Source organism: Diplotaxodon limnothrissa, linkage group LG16, assembly GCF_057381915.1.
Source record: "Diplotaxodon limnothrissa isolate DT_005_m linkage group LG16, D_limnothrissa_male_GT1.1, whole genome shotgun sequence".
In the NCBI taxonomy this organism is placed as follows: domain Eukaryota; kingdom Metazoa; phylum Chordata; class Actinopteri; order Cichliformes; family Cichlidae; genus Diplotaxodon; species Diplotaxodon limnothrissa.
The window spans coordinates 23,930,240-23,957,290 of NC_140611.1; the positions used below are offsets into that span (position 1 = coordinate 23,930,240).

The following is a 27,051-nucleotide window of genomic DNA, read 5'->3' on the forward strand; positions in this document are numbered from 1 at the left end:
GGTAGAGTGCAGTAAAAAGCCAGCAGCACCAACCACAATTCAAATCCAGTGATAAAGAATCTATCGCACCACAACTCTGCTTTTTGGTTGAACTATTTAAAAGGAGGGCAACAAATCTCCTTCTGAATAAGCCCAGAAGTTTAAATAAATCTGCAGGAACACGCTTTTAAATCAAGCGTTGTGTTTGACTTGACTGTGACTGAATAACAAAAACTAGATCTATTACACTGATATCCATGTGGTTTGATATCTCTGAACCCACCATACCAACAATAGATGGGATACAAGCATTGTCTGAAATTAACTTTCTGAGTCACAGATGAAAATACTCACTAGCCTCACACTGACTATAATAACAAAATCACTTTTGTGGTGTAAGTACATTTCATTGGGATAACATAGCATTAATTTAACAAAGGAGGCTAGGGGAAAATTTGAAGCTTTTTTCTTTAAATCAAGAATTAATTAATACAAGCCTCAATCTAATCCAGTGATCTTAAAGTGTAAGTAAGTGTAAGAAAGTAATAGGACTTACCTTGGAAAAACGACACAAAGCTCATCCACAGCATCAACAATGCGTGGTCTTCCAGGAACTTTTTCGCTACACTTTGGTGTGAGAGGATGTTAATGAAATCACTAACTAGGGGCCAGTAGGTGTTGTTCTTCAATAGTGCTTCACTGCAGTTCACCACAACATGCCGATTGTTCTCTTCATCTAAAAAAGAAAGACAGCGAGACAGGAAACACTGACAATTGGAATCAAATCGTATTTAGGAATCTACAAGAAAATAAACATAAAGAAATACATAGACATGGGTCAATGTGTTATTTAAATCAACACCTGGCTGTTATTATAACACTGCCAACAATGATGAGTGCAGCATTAAAAAAGGAGTCTATGCCAGTGCTACTGCTCAGCCTCCTAGTAGATACCTATGGTATCAATTTCAAACTCCTAGGTGACTTCCTTCTCAAGTTACCGCATTTGCAAAATTTTCAGAAAACTTGACCTCCGACCTTAACCTTGAGGTCTAGGTCACTGAGATTCAAACTTGTCTAACAACTATGGTATTAATTTTAAACTCGCCATGTTCTCACGTCATCGCACCCACAAACTTGGGTGCCCACGTCATCCACTCACCCAACAGGTAAAGATTCAAGCTCATTTTACTTGGAGCCAGCAATGAAATGAAACATCTGTGCAGGCTATACAAGCACCAAGAATGATTAAAAACATAGGGCAAAATTAGCAGCTGTTCTTTGTTCTTTAGGAAGCATTTATATTTAATTATTGCTTTAGAAAACTCAGTGGCTTCATGTAACAGATTTGCACAATTAGACATAAAAAAGGCAGCTAATGCCATCCATTATTTGTGTCATGATGGATCTTTTGACCAGGTGCATATAAAACCATTTAAATCCAAATTTCAGTTTTATTAATAAGTTCAAGACAAAAATATCAACAATGAATAACCTGGAAAATACCATTTAAAAAAAGAAAACAAAAAAAAACCTTCTCATGTTTAATAATACAACCCGAGTGAGCATTTATCAAAATAGTGAGAAAACTGGCCGACTTACCCTGAAGCTCACTTTTAATAAGGCAACTCTCCATCATGTAGAGGAGGACTGTGACCATGATGTCCAGCAGCTGACACTCCTCTGTGACATGTCGAGCCAGCTCCTCGTTGCTGAACAGCTGCACACTAATGTGAACGATGCGGTTGGACATCGTATCCGACTCGTGGCTTTTCATCAGCGTTTTCATGATGAAAGCGTAATGTTGGACAAATGTTTTTGTAAAGGTGATCTGCCAGAGAGAAAGACAAGAAGCCCATAACACGATTAAGGCTTGCCTTCAAAAACTCATACATACTGAGCTTTTTTAAGCCCAGTTTGATATTGAAAAGGCATGATGAAAAGGCAATGCATGAATCCCAAAGCACAGAAGGTAAGATTCTTATATTAAACACAGGAAACATAATTTCAAATATGTGCATGTAATCCCAGCTCAAGCTTTAAACAACTGAAACATTCCAATTTCAGGCTGTGTATGGTGTAACTGGGACCAGATATCCATAATACGGTTATTTCAGGCTGTGACCACACTTCTCTGGTGTTCAAACCTTCTGTTTACGAAGGGCAACCAATCAGAAGAAAGCTGGCTTTAACGGAGGAGGAAGGAGGGGAGGAAGTTGCACCAAGGTCTAAGCTCAAAAAGGATTTTTTTCCTGTAAATCATTTACTAGAGTAGTTTTGCAAGGACAAAAATACTGAGATGCAATAAGAATTTAATAAACCATCTATTTAAAAAAAAAAAAAAAAAAAAAAAAAAAAGTCTGAAATGTCTTGTGCGATTTCAACAATGCGTCAGTTGTTCCACATTCAGTTGCTGTAAACTCATAAAGAAACACCACTGTTGTAAACGTGTGGGTGCAGGTCCTTGGCTTAACAATACCACTTTGGTGTCATGCAGCAGGTTGTGGTTAATGCGTTCGTCAGCAAGAAGATGATGACGATAATTCCCATCTCTAATTTGTTCTCAATGACATGCAAACAGCTTTCTGGTGCAGAACGAAGCCAAATGAAATGACACCCTTTGGAGGCCTTTGTGGACCACTTTTAGCCTGTGAGCTGTATAACTGCTCCTGGTCTGCACCATGTCATAGGAAGGAATCCTTTAACCTCCAAGGACCTGGCGTCCACATATGTGGACATCACATTTCAGGCCCTTGTAGACCAAAATACTTAATTTTTCTGAGAGCCTGATATCCACTTACAAGGACATTATACTGCTACTGTTCTATCGAAATTTTAAACGAATATCCTCATATGTGGCTCTTATTTTTCTAAGAAACAAAAATCAGGTAAAAAAAAAAAAAAGAAGCTGGTAATTCTTTGTTTTTACATTCATCGGGTCCCAATATGCCCAAATATCAAAGAGAAATTAAAAATGCATGCCGTGGAAGAGTTTGGGTCTTAGGAGGTTAAAATTAAGATCAGACAGGCATCTGAAAGGTGGTATGCGGCATTAATTTTTGCACATGAAAAATTGGAAAAGAAAATACCTTGTAATCTTGATCTGGCAACATGTTTAATAAGAAGGTGACCATCTTCTGAGGAAACTCGTATTTTATTGTCCAAAACAGCAACTCTTCCAGGAAGCATTTATGCTTCAGAGATTCAATAATACAAGGGTCTGAGGACAATAAAGAGACATAATGAATACACAGTTCAGCTCAGTTCAGACATTATAGTGTGAATGCCTTTCTTTTCATGCACCTTTGGTACTGCTACTCAGCTTAACCCTCTTCCTCTGACCAACAGACTGTCCTCCATCTTGATCCTCCTTGGAAGAAAACACAAAACAACATAAATTTCAAGAAGTCTGCAAATTTTCATTAAGGCATCAACTGAGCATTTTTTGACTGAGCATAAATTAGAAACAACATTAATGTTGCACAGGTCAGTGATATGGCTTTACCAGTTTTATAAAAAGAGGAATTAAAAAAACGTATTACTTAAAATAACACACATTCATTATCAGGTCAGTGTCATTTTAAGCATTAGTTTAACATACCTCTTTACATTGCTCGTCTGGACTCCCTGGTCCGCTGTTTCCTAACAAAACAAATGGACTAATTACTATTTAGCAACAGTTAGAACATATGTCACCTGTTATTATAGCACCAACAAACTTATTTATGAAATGTTTGGTCTCTTATTCACTGTACGTGCATTTATTTATACATTTTTAAAAAGTACTGCATGTGTAATATATATAAAACTTGGTAGAAAAAGAATCTAATATACGTTTATAGGAATGTGGACTCGTTTACAATACTAAAATGTATTCAAATAAAAATAATAATTAATAACAAATGGAGAGTATTATGATTTTTTTCTTTTTATCTTAAAGATGTGAAGCAGATGGATGATTATTGAAAGAAAAAAAAAAACATGTCATCTTACCTAACAGGACCATCGCGCCTGCACCTCCTTCAGCCCCAACACCAACATCAGCAGCAGCACTCTGGCCTTTTTCCTCCACTGATACCAGACCTGAATTCTTCAGTGCTGACAAATACTTGTCATAGTTCTTCTTAGCATACAAATTCTCCTCTTGGCCTGCAACAGTTAAGCAGTGAGCAAGAAAACCTTCTAATTTCTTTTCTTTTTTTTGGTTCACATATATCAAGTAAAATATTTTTCACAATTAGTACATTGCTGACCTAAAATTACAAAAAAACAAACAAAAAAAAATCAGTGGTAATGCTCTGTTAATTGAGCCCAAACCCTAAGCTGGATATTTACCCATGCTCAGCTCCTTGAATGCCTGCTGATTGGTCAAGATTTTTGTCAGCACAGTCCTCATTGCTCCTCCCATCTTTGTAAGCTCCTCAAGGAAGGAGATCTGAGGCTCCAGCTGTTGCAGGACTTTCTGTAGATCTCTCTCAGTTGAGGTGTCTGGTAAAATAGGATAAGAGATGCGAGACCCGTGAGACCCAGCACTCAGTGAAAGTAACTCTACGTGTAAATAGTTGTATAACACTTGTATAAGGCTTGCACAGCAGCTCATGTTTTCCATCTTATATAATATCATATCAGATGTAAACCACTGAAGTTAAAGCGAATGAAAGTGTCTGGTGTTGTACCTTTAATTGGTGACAACCACACATTAAAGTTACAGGTTCAGTTTACGTTGGTTAATAAGTATTGTACTTCATGTGTCTGTTATGACTGTTTTCACCTGGTTCAACATATCCATCTCTCAGATACTGTATGATACACAGGATAAAGCGGGGAAGAACCATCTCAGACATCAAGAGCAGGTCTCTGGGAATTAAGGGGATATTTTCCCCAGTTCTCAACCGATGCCTTCGACAAAACCTGTCAGGGGAAAGGAAATGTTTTTTTAAAACAGTGTCACACAGAAAGGTACATTTGACCACTCCTGCTGTTCCTTCATGTGCACTAAAAGAAGATAAAGTTGGTCAAGAAACTGTTAGCATGTTTTAATTATCAGGTAGAAATTGAGTACAATTTGCATTCAGCTTCTGAAACAGCCCAGAGGTCTGAGCAGAAGAGTTTTCCTTTTGGTTTATTTCATGAATATATTGTTGTGATATTTACTGGATTGGGCTTTGGGTAATAATGGTTGATTGAAGTGGGAACTAAAGGGTTATTCACAGCAGCCCACACACTACCACACCTCTTTCTCATACATCATTAAATATCCATACACAAATTTTATGAGCTAATGAATCAGTATGACACAAAAACATAGTCTAACATATGAATAATTTGTTATTGAAGATCATAAGACTGTAATATTTTAAAAAAATGATCATCTGTTCATAACACTTAGAATTATATATCTACATTCATATAATCTGTTTATAGAGATTTCATAATCTGTAAATAACGCATGTAAAGTGCATTACTGCTCAATTCCACATATTTACAACCCTGATATATACATCACATATTTATAAAGATGTAGTCCAATCTTACTCTTTACATCATCCAAAATGACATACGTTTCTATATAATTTATGCACAAGTATGTATATGTTCACATATGTATTAGTATGTGTGTGTGTGTGTGTGTGTGTGTGTGTGTGTGTGTGTGTCAGTATAAGTACACTTTATGCACCATTTGAGGGACAATAACTATAATTTCGTTATGCTTACTTAATAGCAGTAAAGACTCTTGCATGCTGAATCTCTATATAGGTTTTTACTCAGTTACCCAGTATTTTGCTGTCCACGTAACAAACTAAATTATCATCTCATGATAATCAGGCCAACTCTGGAAGCAGGCTAATAGTTTACTACATTATTTTATCTAAACCGCGAGTGGAAATTAAGTTTTATGATTAGGAGGAAACTGTAATCAAGAACAGAGATATGATGTTGAGTCAGAGAGTAACAGAGACAGTCGCTGTTTAAACATTAAGATAAAATGATGACACTTACTTAACGATCATTCAGACTTTGACAGCAGAAAGGAGACCACAACATATCTAAAGAGCCACAGACAGAGGTACACGGAAACCTGTAGCTACACCTCCCAGTATGATCGTTGGAGTTTAGCTAGCCTAGGTAACCCTTAGCCCGTGGGTTGTATTTATAAATGACAGGAGTATCGCTAGATTGAAAAATGTTGTCCGCCTGCAACAGCATCTCATAAATTTATATGGAAACTGTCATTGACAACACACATGAGAAAATGTCACTGGCTGCGCCGGTTAGCATAGCCGGGTTAGCTAGCTCGGACTTACCCACTCTCTCGCATGACATTACTGTCTCCACAGTCACAGGCCCCACCAGCCTGGCTCCGGAACATGTTGAAATCATGGCCCGTGTGGTCTCCGTTATTGAAGCACTCAGCACACAACGACATGCACGGAGAGATACCACAGGTCCGGCATCGATATGCCACGAAATTAGCCGTCCAAACCAAGCCGCACAGAGTCGCGTTGTCATAGGAGCGCACCGTTTTGCAGAACTCATCGAAACCTTCGCCTCCTGCAATCAGACATTTACACCAGTCAAGAGCTTCTCCGTCCGCCGCTGGTTTTTCGGGATTCAGTACAGCGTCAAGAAGCTCCTGTAGTTGCCGGACTCCGGAGCTATTGTCAGTCCGGTTTAAGTCTGCCTTCAAGTGGGCGGCAGTGGCTTTCTTGTCCCGGCGTAGCAGCGACGCCGCCATCATGCACTCTGGCTTGTTGTCCACAAATTTATTTTTGTTGTCTTGTTTCCATGTTCTCGGGTTTTCTCGCGATACGGCTGATTACGTCGTTGTTGGCTAGAGAATTTCCTGAAGTAATTTCCGCTCGTTGTACTTCATGTACTGGAAATAAATCTACACAGTATTTGACCTACTTAAACCTAGTATTGGAATTTAGGGATTTATTTTCTTTTCGTTAATTTTTTGTGGGGGTTGAGTTTTTGAATCTTTATCAGCATTATTTTTATTTTTTGTAGACACATCTAATAGGAGAGGGGAAAAACAAAAAAAAAATCGCAAGAACTAACAAAAATCTAAGTGTGTAAAAAATATCTATCACATAAATTAGCTTTAAGCAATAAGACGTAAGGTACATATAATATAATATAATATAATATAATATAATATAATATAATATAATATAATATAATGTTATGTTATGTTATGTTAATATATGTTCAATTTTGATACGACATGAGAAGGTAAGGAGTGGTAGAAAACTTTGCAAGGGTGGTGCAGGACATGTATGATGACAGTGAGATGGTGAGAACTGCCCCTGCTTGTTTCCAGTGGTCGGGACTCTTCATGGACCATGACGTTTGCAGAATACATCGTGATCTATAGTGAGAGTATTGAGCAGGTGGAAGAGAGGGTGGAGAGGTGGAGGCCTGCTCTAGAGAGAAGATGAATAAAAGAAGTAGAAGCAAGACAGAACACATGTGTGAATGAGAGGGACATAGGTGTAAGAATGAAGCTCCAAGGACTGGAGGTACTGAAGACAGAAGGGTTTAAATACTTAGGGTCAACCATCCAAAACAATGGACAGTGCACAAGAGAAGTGAAGGAGAGCGAGCTAGAGTTGTCAGAGCTGAGGTTTTCACTGTGACCGGAATAGCAAAATAGAGAGATGGTTTGGACATGTGTAGAGAAGGGATAATGGATAAAAGATGAAGACCACAGAGAGGATTCAAAGAGTGGATTCATGTAGTAAAGGAGAACATTCAGATGGTTGGGGTGACAGAACAGGATACTGGAGGTAGAAGGAGATAGAGGCAGATTATCTTTTGTGTAATCAAAAGAAGATACTACTACTACTACTAATAATAATAATAAAATACTACATGTGCAGATAACAAAAAGCACATAGAGTAACTGTCCGCACAGAGCAATCTGCGTGTCTATGTAGCAAAAAATATGTATTTATTTTTTTTTTTTTAAAAACATTGTAAATTTTTGATAACAAAGGGAAATGACAGATTATTATAAAAGTGTGGATATTAAACTAAAAGTTTTTTTTTTTTTTTGTAAAACGGTTTAACAATATTGTCATCATTAATTTAATCACTAATATTATTATTAGTGTCATAAACACCATTCGCGGGTAGGAACATGTGCGCTACCACGGTTTATCGTCGGATTGTTTTGGTTGACGTGCACAGCTGCTTACCCCGTGGAACTTCTTAGCTTCAGTAGAAATCATGGCTCAAATTATCCTCTCAATGTGATTTAAACTAAAGAAGGAAATTTAAATTAACCCACTGTTGCACGCAAAGTTGGGACATTTTAAGCGATGAAACTGAAGGAATTAGAAAGCTGTCTGCAGCAGGTGGACACATTTGAAGAGCCAAAAATCCTTCTTGAGCAGTATCCAACCAGTGCTCATATTGCAGGTATGACGGTAACAGTGACGATCAGTTGAGCGTGTAACAGCACATATTTTGTATTCATTATCCCCCCCCCCCCCCAGCATGTATGCTCTACACAATCCAGAGTACATTTGATGACATTGAGGGTAAACTCGTAGCAGACCTGGGATGTGGCTGCGGAGTCCTCAGCATCGGAGCTGCGATGCTTGACGCAGGGTGAGAGCATTGTTTATAAGTTTAACATAGCCGTGGCTTACTGTAGTCTATTCTCTGCGCTGTATCTATCCTTTTTCCTTCTTTCTGCAGTTTGTGCGTCGGCTTCGATATTGACGATGACGCTCTGGACATATTCAGAAGAAACGCAGAGGAGTTTGAGATTTCTAACGTGGATTTGATCCAGTGTGACATGTGTCGTCTGGAGCCAGAGGCGTACGCCGAAAAGTTTGACACTGTCATAATGAATCCACCATTTGGGACAAAACACAACCAAGGTGAGCGCATGCCTTAAATTTGAACGGTTTCTTTCTTTACTAATTTTGAAAATCCTCTTATAACTGAAGCACTAGAGACTTAAGCCCCCCAGCCTAACAAAATGCAAAATAACTCAAAGAAATAATACATTTAAGTTTATTCCGTGTTTATGTTATGGTAGTAAGGATTAGCGGCAACTTGTCGTTTGCACAGTTCTTTACTGTTGCAATTATATGTGCACACTACTCTCTTCACTTCATGTGTCCAGCTGTGGAGCGCTGACTGTTTAAAACCTCACTACTGTGTGTGTGTGTGTGTGTCCACAAGTAGCTGATCAGTCCATGAAGTTTAGAATGAACCAACTAGCCCCCAAACATGCTTCTTTATTTTTTTTAAACCATTTTGTGCCACAGACAGGCAGTGACGACAGTTTTGTCCACCTGAGCGTCCACTCACCAGCTGCCTAATTTGTCACATCTTTTCGGGCAGGCTGTGCATTTGTAGTCACAGGAGCATCCCTTTAACCCTTCATACAGCCCGTTACTTATTGTTCTGTTTTGTTTAAGGTATGGACATGAAGTTCCTCCGAGCTGCTTTAACCATGGCAAAGACAGCCGTTTACTCACTTCATAAAACGTCAACACGAGAAGTAAGTTCACCAGCCCCTGACAGTCTCTCAGGTCTCTGAAAGCTGATCTTTTACATCTTACTTAGCAGTTAATTTATCAATGTGACCATTAAATATGAAGCCAAAACTCACATCTCTATCTACAGTATGAATGTTGTGATGCCTGATCTGTTTTTTATGATCCCATTGCAGCACATACAAAAGAAGGCAAATGACTGGGGAGTAAAGATGGAAGTCATAGCAGGTAAGAAAAATAAGGCCAATCTTTTTTTTTTCTCTTCTATTATTAAAATATTTAAATATTCACTAAATACTTTTATTAAAGAACTGCGATATGACCTGCCAGCATCTTACAAGTTCCACAAAAAGAAATCGGTAAGATTACATCAGACAGTACATGTTCTCCAGCTAAATGTGACACAGGACAGATTTCCCCCATTTTTTGGTAAATGATTTATTTGCAGTCCACATATGCAAACAACAAATTAGCAAAGAAGATATTTTCAATCAGTCAATGTAGGAAAACTAACTCAACACACATTCTAGATGTCACACAGGTCTTGCAAAATAAACTAAAATCTCCTGGTGAAATTAAATTATAGTGAAAAAGTTTAAGGTGAATGCAATGCAAAACATCTTCAAAAGAGAAACATGGGTACACAAATAATATAAGAGGCACAGTATTCGGGGACATAAAAGGCTGCAAAATGATGCTTTGAACATATTTCTCCAGGTTGACATCCAGGTGGACTTCCTACGATTTTCCAAAGCTTGAAGCTTTCACTGGAATGGACTCAAGTTGTCTCTGTATTTTCCATTTTCACTGTTTGTAATAAACGTTTTCATTAAAGAAAAACTGATTTTAAGTCATAACTAAGATCCATTTTCAGTTTTGATAACTTTTGCTGCAGGACCATAATCAGGATCTTCCCGTTCTCTCTTTATAGGTGCAGCTGTTAAAGGGAAAAAACACAAACAAAAAAGAAAATACAAATTAGATAAGAAATAATCTTAACACAGACTACAATATGTTCCCAAGACTACATTTTGAAGCAGAATATTGAAGTGCAATATTTTAGCAGAAGGCGATGGAGCTTTTGAAGGGCAGGTGTGATGTGACTGAGTTCTGGTGATGATGCAAGCAGCAGAAGTCTGTAACAATTGACGTTTATGAACAAGTTGAGAGAAAGACCAAAAAGAGCTACAGTAGGTGGGTCCTAACCGAGGTGTGACCAAGGATGGCAGTACAGTCAGGTAAAAAGAGATGGATGGAGGCGAGTGTGCTTGAAAAGAATGACACCCAGAGTCTGGACCAGAAGGAAAGGAGAAACTGTTACATTTAGACAGTGGATTTGGTGCCAATGAGGAGAACCTCTATTTTATCAATTTAATTTGAGAAAATTGCAAGGATTTGATTTTCTGGAGGTAAACACATAGGACAGTGGGTGGGATGACAGCAGTAGGTTTAGTAGACCGGTAGAGTTGAATGTCATCAACATAACAACGGAAACTGATATTAAGTTTATAGAAAATAAGGATCCTTGGCCCCCAACATTTGGCCAGTGGATCAGAGACGTGGTGAGCCACATTCATCTAGAGAAGATTAAGTTCACCATCAGAGGGTGTGCTGGAAAATTCTATGCTTCCTGGCAACCATTCATTATTTATGTTGAGAATATGTAAGCCTGCGAAATGGATTCATGATTATTTTATGTTGACTCTATATAGTGGCCCATTGTCTTACACATCTATAGTTTAGTGTATATCGTGAGTATATATCACTACTTTGTTTTCTGTTTTTCACGTGAGATCTGCTATCAAAGGGAGGGAAAGGGTGGCAGCAATGTTGTGCCTTCATCTGCATGAGTTTAACTGTTAGAAAAATGACAAATGGGAAACAGATGACAAATAAAAGAGGGCCCAGGATAGATCCCTGGGGGACTCCATTAGGAACTGAAAATGAATAGGATATGAAATTTTTGAGTTGAATGAACTAAAAGCGCTAAATGATTTTGAACTTACCCTCCTCATGGTGATCATCGCTTTCAAACTTCATCTTTTTTCCTTGGTACTGAGTTCTGCCTTGATCTCTGCCACCTCTTCCCCGTCGGCCTCTTCTTCCTCTTCCACCTTTTACGACAGACAAGACTACCTTACTAAATCATATAGATGACACTGTGGAACTGTATCTTTATTGACATTAACTGATTACATTCCAATGCAGTCAACAATGTTAAACAACATGGAAATGCATCTCACCTCTGCCTCTGCACCTGCTGAATGATCCTTGTTGAGCCTCTATTATCTTCTTCATCACATCCTTCTCCTCATCTCCTTCAAGCAGCTGCCATGTGACAGTGTTGTCGTTTATTTTCAGTTCCTCTCCGTGTTCTTTTTTGGCTTTATCTAACGCTTCCTGTGCTTTCCCGTCAAACAGAAGGGTGCCCTTATCAGGAGGAGAAAAAAATAAAATATTTAAACAAATAGTATTTCTTTGAAATGAAACAGCTCTACTCATTTTCAATCCTGAGTCATGCCACCATGTTGTGTTGTGGAAAAAAAGTCTGTAAACCTGACTTCAGTTTTCTGGTTTATCAGTCTCTTTATTGTCATGCAAACATTAGAAACCTGAGGAAGACATCACCCCCTTTCTCCAAGAGACAAAATCTCTCTGTACTGTCAATGAAAACTGCTTTCTGTCCTTGGAAATTTCCTATAATTACCACAGATGTGGATATTATCATTCATCACCCCACTAGTCTAAACAACCCCAGACATCTCGTCTCTCTTGCAAGGACACAATTTCACCAGATGTCCTCAACCCGCACAAATATAAAAACACAAACACACAAAACAAATGGTTACAATTAAAACATGTTGAATTGAATTACACAAGTAAATGATGTAAGTAGATAAGGTTATACCACATGTATGAAGAAACAGATGGAGAACATACCTCTTTGGCCCCTCTTGTGAAGTCAACCCACTTTATGTGTTCGATGCCAGAGAACAATTCATGGAAGTCTTCTCTTGAAACACCTTCAAGCTCTCCTGAAAACTTCAGTAAACGTCCTGACTGCTCATCCAAAAGCAGATCCTGCAAGTAAAATGAGAAAACATCATTACAAAGCCTATTTATTCTTTAAGTGGTGCGTTCATTAGCAGAATAAGCTCACAAACACTTGGAGAGCTTACCATTTCTTTTTTCTCTGCGTGTTTCTGCTGTTGTTCCTTTTCCCTGAATAAAAAAGACAGAAGTAGGAAGGTTATTTTTCACAAAGTGTAAAATCCAGTTTTATGATTAAAGATACTAAAGAATATGTACTCACTGTTTAACTTTTGCTTTTGTCTCTGCTTTAAACTGTTTTCTCTCTTCTACCTTCTTGGCATGGTAGGCTTCCCTGAAAAAGAAAAAAAAAAGAAAAAAAAAAGAGCTGATCAATTACATTGTTTCACACAGAGAAATTCAAAGGTTTGCAAAACCCCAGTTAAAAAAAATGCATCTCATCCAGATATATGTATGTAGTTTAGTATAATTGTAAAACTTTGTTACAGCTGTTTTCTATCCTCTGTATCCCAGAAATACCACCTGTATTTTTCTTCTGGGATAGAGTAGTTTTGTATGATTCACCAAAAAAAACCACTGTATAATCTTTGATTCTCTCGGCTTCTCTACTAATATCATTTAAATGCTGGTAAAAACTTTACAGGCTCCATGCCGGGAAACATTTACTTGTTAAAACCGACATGATCGAACGAAAAGTAGGGGTGGGGGAAAAAATCGATACTGTGTAGTATCGTGATATTTTGTTTGCTAATAATGTATCGATACAGGGACAGCAGAAATCGATATTTTGTTACAAAAAAGGTTTTTGTGCTCAGAGCATGTTGATCCTTTTTCTGAGCAAGAATCCTGACATTCCTTCACTGTCCAAATGTGTTTAACTTTTTTTTGGCAGCAATAAACATGACAGTTTACTTATTTTAATTTAAGAACATGTTTTATTTTAATTAAGTTTAAAACTTTTTTATTTGATGTAAATTTATATTTTGTTTTAATTTACTTTCAAATTTTTCAGTTGCTGAAGGGGCTGCATAGTTTTCATAAATTGCTTAGTTCAGAATAGCTATAATTGTACCAGATGGTTGTATTCAGTTAAGTTGGACTAGACTGTAATACAAACCGTTCACTTTGTCAACAATAAAACTGACTGAAATGAGAGAAAGACTGAGTGCGAGACTTTGATATTAGACAAAATGGATATTGATAAAGTTTAACTTTATGTACAGAATCTGAATATTGCAAAATATTTAAAAAAAAAAAAAAAAAAAAAAAAAAAAAAAAAAAAAATCGCAATAATATCATATCGTGTGTTAAGTATTGTGATAATATCGTATCGTGGGATGTATGGTGATTCCCACCTCTATCATCCAGATATATGTATGTAGTTTAGTATAATTGTAAAACTTTGTTACAGCTGTTTTCTATTCTCTGTATCCCAGAAATACCACCTGTATTTTTCTTCTGGGATATAGTAGTTTTGTATGATTCACCAAAAAAAAAAAAAAAAAACCCTGTGTAATCTCTGATTCTCTCGGCTTCTCTACTAATATCATTTAAATGCTGGTAAAAACTTTACAGGCTCCATGCCGGGAAGTGCACAGCAAGCTGAAACATCATCAGCAGATGTGCTGTCACATTATTCACAAGGTCAAGTACGATGGGCCTGTAAGTCTATATTGGCCCAACACACAAAACAGTTCAGTTTCTTTGTTCAATTTAAAAGATTAAAAAAAAATAAAATAGAAGTTATGCAAGCTACTTCATCCGATTTAAAGGCATCAAAGTACATATATGACACATCTGCCACACCTCTTAAATCAGTGAATTCTTTATTAAATCACTGACACCATTGATAGCTGCTAGCTAGTGCCTAAAAAGCATCACAGCCTACCTTGATAACACAAGCATCTCGTTGTCTTTGAATGATTTTATATCCGTGCGTTCTAGGAACTGCTTGGCTGACTCTTCAGTGTCAAAACAGATAAACACAGATCCCTGAAAAGACAGAAATACAAAAATTATATAAGGGAAGGTCTCCTAAAATTGAAAAAAAATATTTTTTTAAATTATATACATCTCAAGTTCTGTTTCCCGTACCTTGAACTGCCTTTGCAGGTTTCTCCTCATCTGAATGTTTACTACCGAGCCTTTGCCATTCAGCCACTCCTGAATCTCATCCAGGGATGTTTCAAGAGGGAAACCTTTCTAGATGAGGAAAAAACAAAATGTAGGGAAAACAGTAGGAATACAATCAAGGTGGAGAATAATTGTGATTTTGTCTACACAATTTATAAGAGTGTGGGTAGGCTAAAGATGTATTGCACTGTTGCATTACGCTGCATTAGTTTGAAAAAAATAAAAGTTGTCTGAATGCCACTGTGAGCACAAACAAATATTTACGCATTCTCAAAGCATTTGCATACAGTTTAAAAAAAAAACTAAAAAAACTAAAAAACTTGCCATGTATACAGATTTGTGTTTAAGTGCATCCTTGTATTCATCGTCCTGTTCGGGTAAGGGCTTGCTGGGAGACCTCCTGATCTTTGTCTTGTCTTCACTGATTTCCAAGAGACCAGTCTTTGACTTCTCCAGAGCTGCAATGAGGACGCTGCTGTCTGTGGTTAAAGACTTCAACCTATGAAAAGAATGCAAATCTTTCAACAAACACTCAGCTACAGGCGGCTGTAGGGCTGTGTGTTAACACTAATGATGCATGCATTCATCTGCATTATAAGGGAGAAGACCCTGCAGTTTATCTAATTGTCCCTCTTTGAATTCTCTCAGCCTGGTCATGTTATGTATGTGAGTGGGGTGGGCACTCCCATTTCAAGTAATAAAGCTCAATTAGAATGTAATTTGCTGACTCACACACTACATTACATTCTAAATATACACTTTAATAAAGGGATTACAGGAATGGATTCCTCCTGCTGTGTTAATTTGCCCTTGCTGTGGCCACTTGTGACCTGACTGCTAACAAGTGAACCTGAGGCACAGCATGAGAGCATGCTCTCATCTCATCCTGCCCATCATGAATCATAGAAAGGGTCCAAACACACCGATTAGTCATCACTATCCTCCTTTTCTTGCCCAGCACACCCACCCCAAACAGCTATACTCAAAAGCCTACCCTTGTCCTTGTGGACTGAAGGTTGTTACTGCAGCTTCAGTATGTCATGTTGTGCTAGTATTTTTACACTAAGTGGAATAGAACTGCAGTCCATAAAAGGCTGTTTTTCACAACAATAAATATAATAAATAATATACTGGTATTAAGCTAGTTAATTGCCAATTACTGTCAGCCCTCAATCACACCTCCTTTAGTCATTACAGGTGTGGTGAAGAGAAAAAAGCCACTTCAACAATGCAGTAACCACAATGTGAACGCACATTGAAACTAACATTCACTACAGCCACAGGCACTGTCTCCTCCTATTAGCTGCACTCGCATGCTGCATTTAAAGATCCTCACACACATATATACACCAACATCCAAAATATCCAAAACTACAACCTCTAGAGGATGACAAAACGTGGGACTTGATAGGACACACTAGCAGAAATTGTCAGAGCATTTTACATCATGTGTCAGCTTTCATTTATTAATTTTCTGTGGCTAATTTCTGTGCTTTAGCAGGCTTTATGGCCAGTTTTCTGTGCTCATATTTCAACAGATAAAGCAGTGTTAGAACTGCACTGCACAGAAGGTAAGCACAGTGTTTAATGCCGAGTTGTGATAAGCATAGTATTTAGTTAATCTGTAATAAAAAGTGTCTAATATAAGCAACCAACAAATATACCCCACAGGTATATACAATTTCACAGTGAAAGAATTTTAATTAACAAATTTACAAAGTAGATTTTAGTGCAGCGTCTCGTAATTTCAAACAACACCTTAAAAAGTGCATCTAAAATTCAGTCCTAAGTTTAGTTAGAGACCTCAGATGATGACATTTATAAATACACAATGCAATCAGCTAAAAATCTTAAGTTAAAGAGACTTCTCATCAATCAGTAAACACAAGTAAGTACATCAGTAGTACTGAATAGTAATCTAAAGATGAACAAATTGAAGATAGCGCCTGGACTTTTAAACCCCACTTATATACTTCAGAGTAGAGTTCCCCCCCTTAAAATCTCAATAAACAAAAAGCATAGGTAAATAAATGAAAGCCAAAAATAGAGACTAAAATAAAATAAATACAGTAATTATTTGACACGGAAAGCATTAAAGAGAAATAAACAAACCTGTTGAATTTAAGCATCGTCTCCAAAGTCACCCAGCCATCATCGACCTGCAGCTGCTCTTTGAGAAACCGGTCTCTTGGAAGATTGTGATCGCCAAAGTAGTACTGAGTAGGAATCATTTACAGCCAAATCAGGACCAGTTTTACCTGGTAAATACCAAATTATGAGTTTAAACTTTAAATTGGAAATACCTCGATCTGTCGCACCACTTTCCCCTCCAGTGGAGACATCTCTTCTTGACTTTCTGCCATTTTGGTTCTGCATAGAAAAAAACAAAACAAAAAGAAAGGTGTCCTACTGAGTTAGAGATTTCTCTGATGTTTACAACAAACATTTAAATAAAAATATCTTACAAGAAGAGATTTTATCCATGTTACATATGAAACAAAAAAATCGAAATGTTTTTTTCGGGGAGCTTTTTTGTATTAACTGTAAATTTGTAAAAAAAAAAATTTTTTATAGCCCTGCGACAGACTGGCGACCTGTCCAGGGTGTACCCTGCCTCTCGCCCTATGACAGCTGGGATAGGCTCCAGCACCCCCCGCGACCCTGAAAAGGATAAGCGGAAGCGAATGGATGGATGGATGGATGGATGTAAATTTTATATTAATGGCAGATTCCCAACATGTGGGTCGCAGCCCTCTGTTGGGATGTGAAGGTACTGCAGGTGACGTCATTCACAATATTTATCTATATTTAATAAAATTTCAATTCACTTATCTAAATTCTTGATTGTCATAAGTTTTAAAACAGACTGGACACACACACCCACACATAAGATCCTATAGGATAACTTACAATTTACGATGCACTCTTATTGGCCAAATATATTAAGATTTTGGTTTTACTAATACATTAAAGATTAAAAGGAATAAAATTTGGATTTAAAATGATTTTTCTGGAACAAATCCTAAAGAACTTTTAAATTGGGTTTTGTAATTTTGTTTATAATTGTTTATAATTTGCATGAATTACACATAAAACAAAGCTATGACACTTAAATATTTTCATTATTTTCCATTTCATTTGATTTTTGATGTACCTCTTAATTTGTTAGAAATGAATTTTTTTGAGAATCAAGTAAAAATATCTGAAGGTCAAAAACCATGAAAAACACTTGTATGACAACCTGTGAAATCAAAAATCTAAACAATCTAAAACATGGCAAAGATTAAATTTATACAACAGGTTGTTCTAACAAATATTAGACTTTAGTACTCAAAGAGTCAACTGTTTTAAACAGAAGGTATAAAATGACTAAAAACTGCCAGGCTTAGGCAGCCTGAACCATGTTAATGGGAAATCGGCTTTTTCACCCTTAGAATTATTATATGTTGATATTTTATGTTTGTAAACACAGAAAGTTCCATTCCCCTTTGCTATATTGAGGACAGCGCAGCTATGTGGCCATTTTCTAGGGATGTTGCTTGACATCAGCTTATCCGCAAACCAAATAATATTTACGAACCTCCCTAGCCGACATTGATCAATGTTGTGCTGGCTGAAAGTTCAAATACAGCACGAGGAAGAGTATAAAGAAATCGGAAAAAACAAACAACACAAAGCAAAAAAATAAATAAATAAAACCCAAAACTGAAAAACAACATACAAGCAAAACGAACTAGGGAAAAAATATGATTAGCTATTGGCCACGTTGTCATATTATTAAACGCTGGTATGAGGCCTTGCTGTTGTCTGAGTTTTTGTAAATTATCTGCAAGGCCATACAGGAACCATCTTTAAGACTTGATTATAATAACCAAAGTAATAACTTAATGCAGTTACACAGTTATATGCACTATTAAATATCATTTAGTTGCTATATATTTACATTTAGATACACACCTTCAGATAGATGCCCAGTTTTAAATCTTACAAAAGGGAACCTAAACCTAAAATTGTGAGTTGTAGCACATCGCAGGACTAAACCGACGTGTTTCAGTCACCATAATTAACTACGGGCTCATCTAGCTCCACGGCTAACTTGTTAGCTTAGCTCTTTCAGTACACGGGCCACGCTTGGCATCAACACAACAAAAGCAGCTTCTCATTTGTCTATCCACGCTATCGGTACATGTTTTACTAAATTACGTGATTTGTTAGTGCGTGAATTACTTTTTTTTTGTAGGTAAATTAAAGTAGTCACCGCTACTCTGCTAACACTATTCTAGCTGCAACACGCTGTTTAAACCTGCTGGAAGAAAATCCACTCTGTTCTTTAGTAACGTTATAAAACACTCCCTGGGTAACATAAAAAGCCTTAAAAATTGTTTTCACAATCGTAAAAAGTTACACTTACATAATAAGTCGCAGCTAGAAGCAGTTTAAGCTGTTCAAACCAACAGTCCCCACTTCACTGCTCGCACGTTGTGGAACTGCGTGCTACGGAGCCCACCAAGGGCCAAAAAAGACTCATGTTCGCGCAAGCTCCTCTGTGCTTGATCCCTGCAGCAGAACAACAAGAAATTTGGTCTTTTTCATTATGTATACGTGCTAATGCTTTGGAATAATTTTCTCTAGTACATATTTGGGTAATCAGAAATTAAAATTAAGAAACTTAATTTATCAGTGCACAATGTTTAAATTCAAACTTAGCCAGAGTGCACTTTAAAATCACAAGACATTACCTTCTTATTTAAAAGTTTAAGCAAACTGATCGATGTGCATTTGTTTTTCAAACACAGAAAGATTCCCAAGCCTGAAATAAAAATAACGTAAGACTACAAATGTATCCAAAAACTTCAGTATTCTTTTTACATGTTCCTATACCTGTTAAACATTCTTATGCTTTTCATATTCGCGCTTAAAAATAGAATTTTTGTTTGTTTTTTGTTTTTGCTAAGTCACGTATTTACGCGAACAGTGTGTTAAGTTTGATACCTGGATTATAAACTGCGATGATATATCACAACCACAAGATGCCGCTGTGATTCTAATCACGGCGTTTAGTTTTTATGTGTCATTTTAAAGTTTTTGTTTTTCGTATTTATTAGGTTGTTTTTTGTTGATGTGTGTACCTTTTAAAAACAATTATAGTAGGACTTCAGTTGCACCGATTGTTGTAAGAAAGGTCAGACTTTTATCAAGGCTGACATTTCATTAGCTTAAAATAATTTTGCCTCTTTCCTGACTTTGTTTTGGGAGACATCTACATTGTATTTTTATTGTTGTATGTGTGACGTAAATATCACCCACCTAAGTTTGGGAAAAGACTGATGTTATTATTATCAGTATTTTTCTCTTTTGATATCAACTTTAAAAAAATGCAATGTAGCTCGTCTTCTTTTAATTATTTGAATTTAAGATAAGATAAACCTTTATTAGTCCCACACGTGGGAAATTTGTTGTGTCACAGCAGAAAGTGAACAGTGCAAAGTTAAAGCAACAAAAATTAATAAAAACAATGGAAGAATAAAATACTGTGGAGGTGACTGTGGAGGCCCATTTGAATACAGTGAGCTCACTGTCATGTCAGGAAACCAGTTTTTCACTTTTGTGACACGGAGTGTTATCCTGCCGGAAGCAGCCATCAGAAGATGGGTAGACTGTGGTCATAAAGGGATGGACATGGTCTGCAACAATACTCAGGAAGGCTGTGGTGAATAAACAATGTTCAGTTGCTACTAAGAAGTTGAAAGTGTGCCAAAACAATATTCCCCATACTGTAAGACCCTAATCCTGAACCTTTGTTACAAGGCAGGATGGAGCCGTGCTTTCATGTTGTTTTTGCCGAATTCCTTTCATCCAAATGTTGCAGCAGAAATCAAGACTCATCAGCATTTTTCAGTCTTGTATTGTTCAAATTTTGGTGAGTCTGTTTGTACTGTAGCCTGTTTCCTGTTCTTAGCTGACAGGGGTGGCATGCAGTCTGGTCTTCTGCTGCCAAGTTAGCCCCGCTTTAAGTGGTTATTTGAGTTACTGTTGCCTTCCTATCAGCTCAAAGCAGTCTGGTCATTCTGTCTTGGATCAGTTATTTCAACTTGCGAACTGCCACTCACTGGACATCTTCTCTCTGTAAACCCTAGAGATAGCTATCTGGGAAAAACCCAGTAGATTAGCAGTTTGTGAAATGCCAACAACCCTCAACCATTCAAGGTTACTTAAATCACCTTTCATCCCCATTCAGTTTGAACTTCACGGGATCATCTTGAACATGTTTACGTGCTTAAATGCAATGAGTTGCTGCTATGTGACTGGTTATTTAATATTTGTGTTAACAAACAGTTTAACAGATATAACAAATGAAGTGCCAAATAAATTTCTTAAGTCCATAAAATTCACTGAACTCAAACAGAACTTTATTAGCATTTTAGTACTTTATTTAATCAAGGTACAACCTAGTACACCTCTACTAATAAAAGTCTATTTGTAGTGTGATTTTTAAATAATACTTATTAGATTATAAAATGTCATCTTCTCTTTTTTTCATTTCTTTTCAGTCTATTTTAAACAAACAATCAAACAAACAAAAAACGCTCAACATGAGGCCCCTGAGTTTTGTATGAAAAGCTGGTATTCATCACTATATTCACAGTTTGGCAAATAGCTTCCTAAAGGATCTGGTGCAGGCTGACATGCTGTGAGATAAATATGAAGTGTGGAATATTAGCTCTCTTCAGTGGAGTCACTGTTAGATCCATTTGGCACAAAATAATCAGTAAACAAAAATTTGTGTCACTAAACACCATAAACACAAATACAGCCATGTGACCTGGTCGGGCTGGGGAGAGTCCCCACTATCTCCCACGAGTCCAGCTCAGGGTTATATTTCTCGATGCTTTGAAGGTAAGTCCCTTTGGAGTACGAGTATCCACCTGTTACGTAAATACAACCATTTATTACCACGGCCCCACACTCCATCCTCCTCTCCTTCATCACCGATATCGGTCTCCACTCGTCTCTCTCTGTGTCGTAGCAGTCGGCAATCGTCGTCTGTCCACCCACCACATACAACTTGTTGTTGAGAGACACAGAACACAGCCCGTACTCTGAAATGAGAGGAGTTCACCTTAGAAAACAGCATTTAATATACTCATGCTTCTGTTTGGTCTGCTTTAGCACGCATACCTGGATGGGGACTTATTGTAATGATGCTCCACTCGTTGACATCTGGTCTGTACACCTGTGTTTTTTCATAGGTGCAGCTTCCTCTGTAGCCATAATGACCTCCGGTTACATAGATTTTATCCCCCATTACACACGCAGTAGCATTTCCTACACCTTCAAAGAAAACAGAGATCATAAGCATCACTTGAACACTCCAAACTGTCTATCACGTAAAAAAGATGATACCTTAAGTATGTGTTTTATCACTTCATTCATACAAAGTTATATATATACATATACATATATACATATACATATATATATATATATATATATATATATATATATATATATATATATATATATATATATATATATATATATATGCACAGTGCAAAGGCACAGTTCACCCAAAATCAAAATTACATGTTTTTCCTCTGGCCTGTAGTGCCATTTATCCATCTGAATCTTTTTGGTGTGAGTTGTTCAGATTAGTAGATATCAGCTCTATCAGATTCTGGTTTTTCCTTAATAAAATGGAAATAACTGGCACTTGACATCTGGTTATCAAAGCACTGTTTGGAAAAACTCAGCAGCTTTCGCAGAAACTGTGGCCTAGTCGTTCAAAAATCTGCAAACCTTGTTTCAAGCAGTTTCAGTTATGAACTACTCAATTATTTGCTAAGCTATACCCCCACAGTTCATCTAACCATGCTGAAAAGCATGAGTTCGCAACAGTGTGACACTATCTAAACATTAATGGTGTCTCCTTCTGTTGAGCTGTAATGTTAGCTGCCTGCTCGCTCCCTTTGGGTGGTGGATACAATTCTTAATGTGAACTCTGTCGGCTTGTTGTTCTGTGCAGAACATATAATAAATAGCTGCTACCGTAAATGGTATGAGTCACATAAATGATTGTCAATGATACTGTTTAAAAAAAACATATAATGACATTTGATTTTAATGCTCATTCTTGAACTGAGAAACAACAAGTTCCATGTATGAACTGCTCAGGAGCTTTCAGTCAAAAATCACATGATCTTCATCAGCAGATGGTATTATGACCATGTGTTTTAAACAACAGCTTTTCATCCTATAAGAAGCCCATAAAGAACTCATACAACTCCACTAAATGGACCTTGTGGTGAAACTGCTTCCTCTGCCTTCATTTATTTATATCCTGCTCATCATTTCAGCCCTGGAGATAACACAATCCCAGTATTTCAGCATACCTTGGATCATTTTGGCCACAGGGAACCATTTCTTTTTTAACGGATCATAAAATTCGGTGTCTCGTTCTGGAGCTCCTCCCCGGTAGCCTCCGATGGCATAGATGCAGCCGTGCAACGCCACAGAGCAATGGTAGTACCTGGCTGTAATCATGGGGCAGCCCTCAGTCCATTCATCACAGTCACAGTTATAAATTGAAACAGTGTCCAGGGCCTCAACAGTGTTTGTCTTGTAGCCACCTGTCACATAGATATTTGCACCAAGTAAACTGACGCTGTAGCTCTCTCTTGCATGGTTGGGCATGTCCTTTCCTTGCACCCATGTGTTGCTGATAGGATCCCAGATGTGGACTTCACAAAGGGGGTGCCAATAGTACCCTCCAATGATATACATGTTGGCAGACATTTTTCTAGCCGCAGGTATCTCTTTTCCATTTGACCTTAAAGCCTGGATGATTATAGATTTCAATTTCCCATCATTCTTCTTTAAGTATTGTCTATACACGTCTAACGTGGTCTTAAAGTAAATCTCATCCAGATCCAGATGGATGGAATGTAGCATAATTGAAACGTGGTGTATGCGATTATCTAAGTCATGGTTTACCCATGTGGCGAGAGCATCTATCAACACTTCATCTTTCTGCACAGTGAGGCTCTGTACAGCCAAGACTTCTCTCATCTTCTCAGGGTGCAGCTCTAGAAACTCCTCCTGCTGAATGAGCTCCGGGAACCTGCTCAGCATCACTCTGCGTGCCTCCCTCTCCAGCCCAGGGCACAGGTGCAGCTCAGCGAAAGCGTGCATGCCCAGGCAGTTGTCCACATCCAGGAGGCGAATGAGAAACTCCTCACATGCTTGCTTCACAGGAACGAACTGCAGCAGGTCTGCAGCCTCCAGCAGGCTCTGTACGTTGCTCTCAGTGATGCACACCTGAGCAGTGTACACATAGTCCACCAGAGCACCCAGCACCCCGTAGTCTATGCCGCTCAGTTTGATGACGCTGTTTGATCTCTCCTTCATGTCAGCTGTGAACATGACTTTGAAATAGGAGCTGCGGGCTGACAGCAGCGCCTTGTGGCAGTGAAACACCTGTCCCGACTCGCCACACTGCAGAGCGACATCGGTAAACAGCCCGCTAATGTAGAAGTGCCTGAGCGCATCCAGAAGCTCTGCCGGATGGTCACCATCACAGAAGTCATATGTGTAGATTTCGGCTTGTTTATGTGACATGATATCTAGAAAAGAGAGATGGAGAAAGTATGTGTCTAATGTAAGCCAAACACACACACACACACACACACACACACAGGGCTGGCGAACATCAAAGCAATACCGAGGCGTCACATTCCCATTTATAATTAATTGCAGTGTGACTGGTCATAGAAGAGTCTTCGCATTTACGCTTTAATCCATGTATCCAAGCAGACACACTGCTTGACTACCACTCACCCTATTTCCATGAATGACTCGAGCTTTTTTTTTCTGTCTCTCCTTCCACACTGTCCTCAAGCTCTCCCGTCTCCACCACACATGAGCCTCAATTTAGCTCACGCAGGACAGTCGCAGGCAGGCAGCTCGATCCTATTTTGGTATTTGTGCGCAGCGTCCATAACCCCCTCCTCCTCCTCTCTTCTCCTCTCCTCTGCTCTGTAGTCTCAAACAGCGGGTCCTTGACAAAACTCCTTCAGAGGAATCACCCAACCCCACCGTTTTCTCTCAGAGTCTAAATATAACCTCCATCCATCCACAGTCTCGTGACGCGCTCACGAACGGCACATTTTCTGTGCACCCAGCAGGCACAAACAGAATACAAATAGTATACAAATGAGCGTCGCTTTTTACTAGGGCGCAAGAAGGAGAAAGGGAAGACGACGACGAAGAAGAAGTCATTGCACTGGTCCATTCATGTGTTCACCATTCTTGGCGTTGCCATGGTATTCTGAACCCAATTCGAGTGCGGTAAAGGCTTTAGCTAATCCTAACGAGGATTAACAGCACAGGGCTGCAGAGACGGAATATGTGTTAATCTCAGCAAATCATATATAATGAAACAATATTACTGCATTAGAACTAGTAATAACAGAGCCTTTGTAAAACCTTTTTTTAAAAGACAGATTGTTTTTTGTGCCCCATAACAAGCCGCCTGGGTTTATAAAGCAACAGAGAGGCAGGTCACTGCTGTTACCTGAGAGTTTAACGCTTAATGCTGAATTAAAAGGGACAGCGGTGCAGACTGGACTCAATGCATAACTTAATGGCTAAGTGACAGAGATTTGACTGGCAACTGTTTTGCATAAATGTTCATAAAAAAGTTACCTTCCGTGAGACATGCTGATTCTTTTCTTTTTAGTCCAATGAAGGATTTTATTCATGAATTTATTCTATCGTTTAACTGTTGTTAAAATGAGCACTGCGACGGTCCCACTCAGTATTTTCTGAACGTTTAACTTATAAATCAAACGACTGATGTTGATAAAACAGCCAACTGAGGTAAAATATCGAATTAAACTTTCAAAATGAATCGCACTTTGTCTCTTGTTACAACATCATAACCGGTTTTATGTAACACAGAAGTCTGTGTGAACGGGTGAAATGTTTTAATTTTATATTAACGTGCAAAAAAACTTGAGCTAACTTCTTTATAGTTTGCTTCCAATGAGCCAGACGTGTAATTTTGTTTCAGGTGGTCTTAGGGGATAGCTCTCTGGGCTTTCTGAAGGCCCTTTGCACATTGGCTGCTTTTTCACTTATTTTCAGTCCAGCTCTTGTACCTCACCATTTTCATAGAGATTTTCTGTTTTGTTTTGTTTTGTTAAGCACTTTAACATTGATATATGAATCATTCAAGCATAAAAAGCCACCTCAATCAAGGGATGAACCAGTGTTGTGTATACACATAACAGACAACTTAGCAAAGAACCAATTATAAATTGTATCCTTAGCCACTTTATCGTACAAACACCTAATTTGTTCCTTTAGTTGAATCTATGAAAAATTCCATCACAGTTTGACAGGCATTGCAACAACAGCATGATTTCTAAAGAGCTATTAGACAAAAAAACGGCATATGGCAGCATGCCATTCACTGTGTCCTTAATAAAAATTAAGAAACTGGACAAGCAAAGGACAAACAAAAGCTTGCAGGCCTAAAAAAAATCAAACTCTGTGTTCAGCAGACGAACAGTATCTAAAAGTCACGTTCTTAAGAAAGAAGGGGGGGAAAAACAGCAAAGACCTGACACAGGACCTGAGAGATGCTTTAGGTCCTAAAGTTTATCCATCTGCTGGTGACATTAGAAATCGTCTCAAGGTGGCTGTCAAGAAGTCGTTCTTAAGGAAGGGAAATGAGGAAGAAAAGCCTGAGGTATGCAAAATTACACAACAACTTTACTGAAAATTAGTGACAACAGGTCGTTAAAGAGTGAACAATCCAAATGTGAAATGCTTGTTTCAAATCCATCATCCAATATATGGATGCAGAAGGACTGTTGTATCTGACATTTACCACAAGCCATAGCGCTTTGCTGTGGATTAAACAGATTGCTGTGTAGGCTGGACTAACTGCATGACTGATTAGGCAGCGGACACAGATTGAATTAAGTTTTTCATGCAACGATTCCACAGATTCCATTATTTAATCTCTTTATTTATTTATTGTTGAAAAATATACTACTGTGGCATCCACTGTGGTTTTCTGGGAGGATGGAGTAAAATATATCTTTGCTTAAGGATTCAGAGAACTGAGCATATGCACTGCATGTGGTAGGACTCATATTTTCTGAAGGTCTACAGAAAGTAAATGCCTATTTCTGGCTACTCTGTTTTGAGACAATGAGCTGAAATGTATTCTTATTTAGAAGTGGAAAGTAGTGAGATGAGATGATCTAAAGTGAGTGAGATTTCCATGATGCCACAGGAACAGATTTACATATGAAAAAAAGTTGTGTTGTTGCTTGCTTGCTACAACCTACAAAGCAGCTTTCTGCCA

General features: G+C 38.0%; 4 protein-coding genes across 5 annotated transcripts in view; 1 reads left to right on the forward strand and 3 right to left on the reverse strand.

The window, feature by feature from the left end:
* Positions 1–6,760, reverse strand: part of ubr3 (ubiquitin protein ligase E3 component n-recognin 3) — a 38,930-nt gene extending 32,170 nt beyond the window's left edge. For both annotated transcript variants that reach the window (XM_085373969.1, XM_085373968.1), the window contains exons 1-9: positions 6,285–6,760; positions 4,751–4,890; positions 4,315–4,467; positions 3,973–4,128; positions 3,581–3,621; positions 3,283–3,349; positions 3,069–3,199; positions 1,582–1,810; positions 536–715 (exon numbers count right to left, since the gene is read on the reverse strand). In XM_085373969.1, the coding sequence (XP_085230095.1) occupies positions 536–715; positions 1,582–1,810; positions 3,069–3,199; positions 3,283–3,349; positions 3,581–3,621; positions 3,973–4,128; positions 4,315–4,467; positions 4,751–4,890; positions 6,285–6,718 (1,531 nt within the window). In that variant the 5' untranslated portion in view covers positions 6,719–6,760. The remainder of the gene's footprint in view (positions 1–535; positions 716–1,581; positions 1,811–3,068; positions 3,200–3,282; positions 3,350–3,580; positions 3,622–3,972; positions 4,129–4,314; positions 4,468–4,750; positions 4,891–6,284) is intronic.
* Positions 6,761–8,186: 1,426 nt separating this feature from the next.
* On the forward strand, positions 8,187–10,272 carry mettl5 (methyltransferase 5, N6-adenosine). The gene is made up of 7 exons (XM_085373977.1): positions 8,187–8,403; positions 8,481–8,595; positions 8,686–8,870; positions 9,417–9,499; positions 9,671–9,722; positions 9,804–9,853; positions 10,212–10,272. The coding sequence occupies exons 1-7, from the start codon at positions 8,304–8,306 to the stop codon at positions 10,251–10,253; spliced, it is 627 nt and encodes a 208-aa protein (XP_085230103.1). The 5' UTR covers positions 8,187–8,303; the 3' UTR covers positions 10,254–10,272.
* Positions 10,012–19,164, reverse strand: ssb (small RNA binding exonuclease protection factor La). The gene is made up of 12 exons (XM_085373976.1): positions 19,090–19,164; positions 16,982–17,048; positions 16,791–16,894; positions 15,003–15,177; positions 14,640–14,747; positions 14,434–14,537; positions 12,808–12,879; positions 12,674–12,716; positions 12,435–12,575; positions 11,738–11,924; positions 11,501–11,608; positions 10,012–10,431 (listed from the first exon to the last, which is right to left on the reverse strand). Exons 2-12 carry the CDS (start codon positions 17,039–17,041, stop codon positions 10,352–10,354), a joined length of 1,182 nt encoding a protein of 393 aa, XP_085230102.1. The 5' UTR covers positions 17,042–17,048; positions 19,090–19,164; the 3' UTR covers positions 10,012–10,351.
* Positions 19,165–21,204: 2,040 nt separating this feature from the next.
* On the reverse strand, positions 21,205–24,576 carry klhl23 (kelch-like family member 23). Its single transcript, XM_085374468.1, has 4 exons — positions 24,513–24,576; positions 23,069–24,298; positions 21,858–22,010; positions 21,205–21,778 (listed from the first exon to the last, which is right to left on the reverse strand). The coding sequence occupies exons 2-4, from the start codon at positions 24,291–24,293 to the stop codon at positions 21,468–21,470; spliced, it is 1,689 nt and encodes a 562-aa protein (XP_085230594.1). The 5' UTR covers positions 24,294–24,298; positions 24,513–24,576; the 3' UTR covers positions 21,205–21,467.
* Between the last annotated feature and the right edge of the window lie 2,475 nt (positions 24,577–27,051).

What these genes read in the sequence shown, in the direction of transcription:
- mettl5 (XM_085373977.1), top strand. Translation starts at nt 8,304, where the DNA reads ATGAAACTGAAGGAATTAGAAAGCTGTCTGCAGCAGGTGGACACATTT. An exon ending in TGGGACAAAACACAACCAAG is followed by an intron (nt 8,871 to 9,416) that starts GTGAGCGCATGC and finishes GTTTTGTTTAAG; the next exon opens with GTATGGACATGAAGTTCCTC. An exon ending in AAAGATGGAAGTCATAGCAG is followed by an intron (nt 9,723 to 9,803) that starts GTAAGAAAAATA and finishes CTTTTATTAAAG; the next exon opens with AACTGCGATATGACCTGCCA.
- ssb (XM_085373976.1), bottom strand. Translation starts at nt 17,041, where the DNA reads ATGGCAGAAAGTCAAGAAGAGATGTCTCCACTGGAGGGGAAAGTGGTG. An exon ending in ACAAAAGCAAAAGTTAAACA is followed by an intron (nt 12,717 to 12,807) that starts GTGAGTACATAT and finishes TTTTTTATTCAG; the next exon opens with GGAAAAGGAACAACAGCAGA. An exon ending in CGATGATCACCATGAGGAGG is followed by an intron (nt 10,432 to 11,500) that starts GTAAGTTCAAAA and finishes TCCCTTTAACAG; the next exon opens with CTGCACCTATAAAGAGAGAA.
- klhl23 (XM_085374468.1), bottom strand. Translation starts at nt 24,293, where the DNA reads ATGTCACATAAACAAGCCGAAATCTACACATATGACTTCTGTGATGGT. An exon ending in TGTGGCCAAAATGATCCAAG is followed by an intron (nt 22,011 to 23,068) that starts GTATGCTGAAAT and finishes TTTTCTTTGAAG; the next exon opens with GTGTAGGAAATGCTACTGCG. An exon ending in TACAATAAGTCCCCATCCAG is followed by an intron (nt 21,779 to 21,857) that starts GTATGCGTGCTA and finishes CTCTCATTTCAG; the next exon opens with AGTACGGGCTGTGTTCTGTG.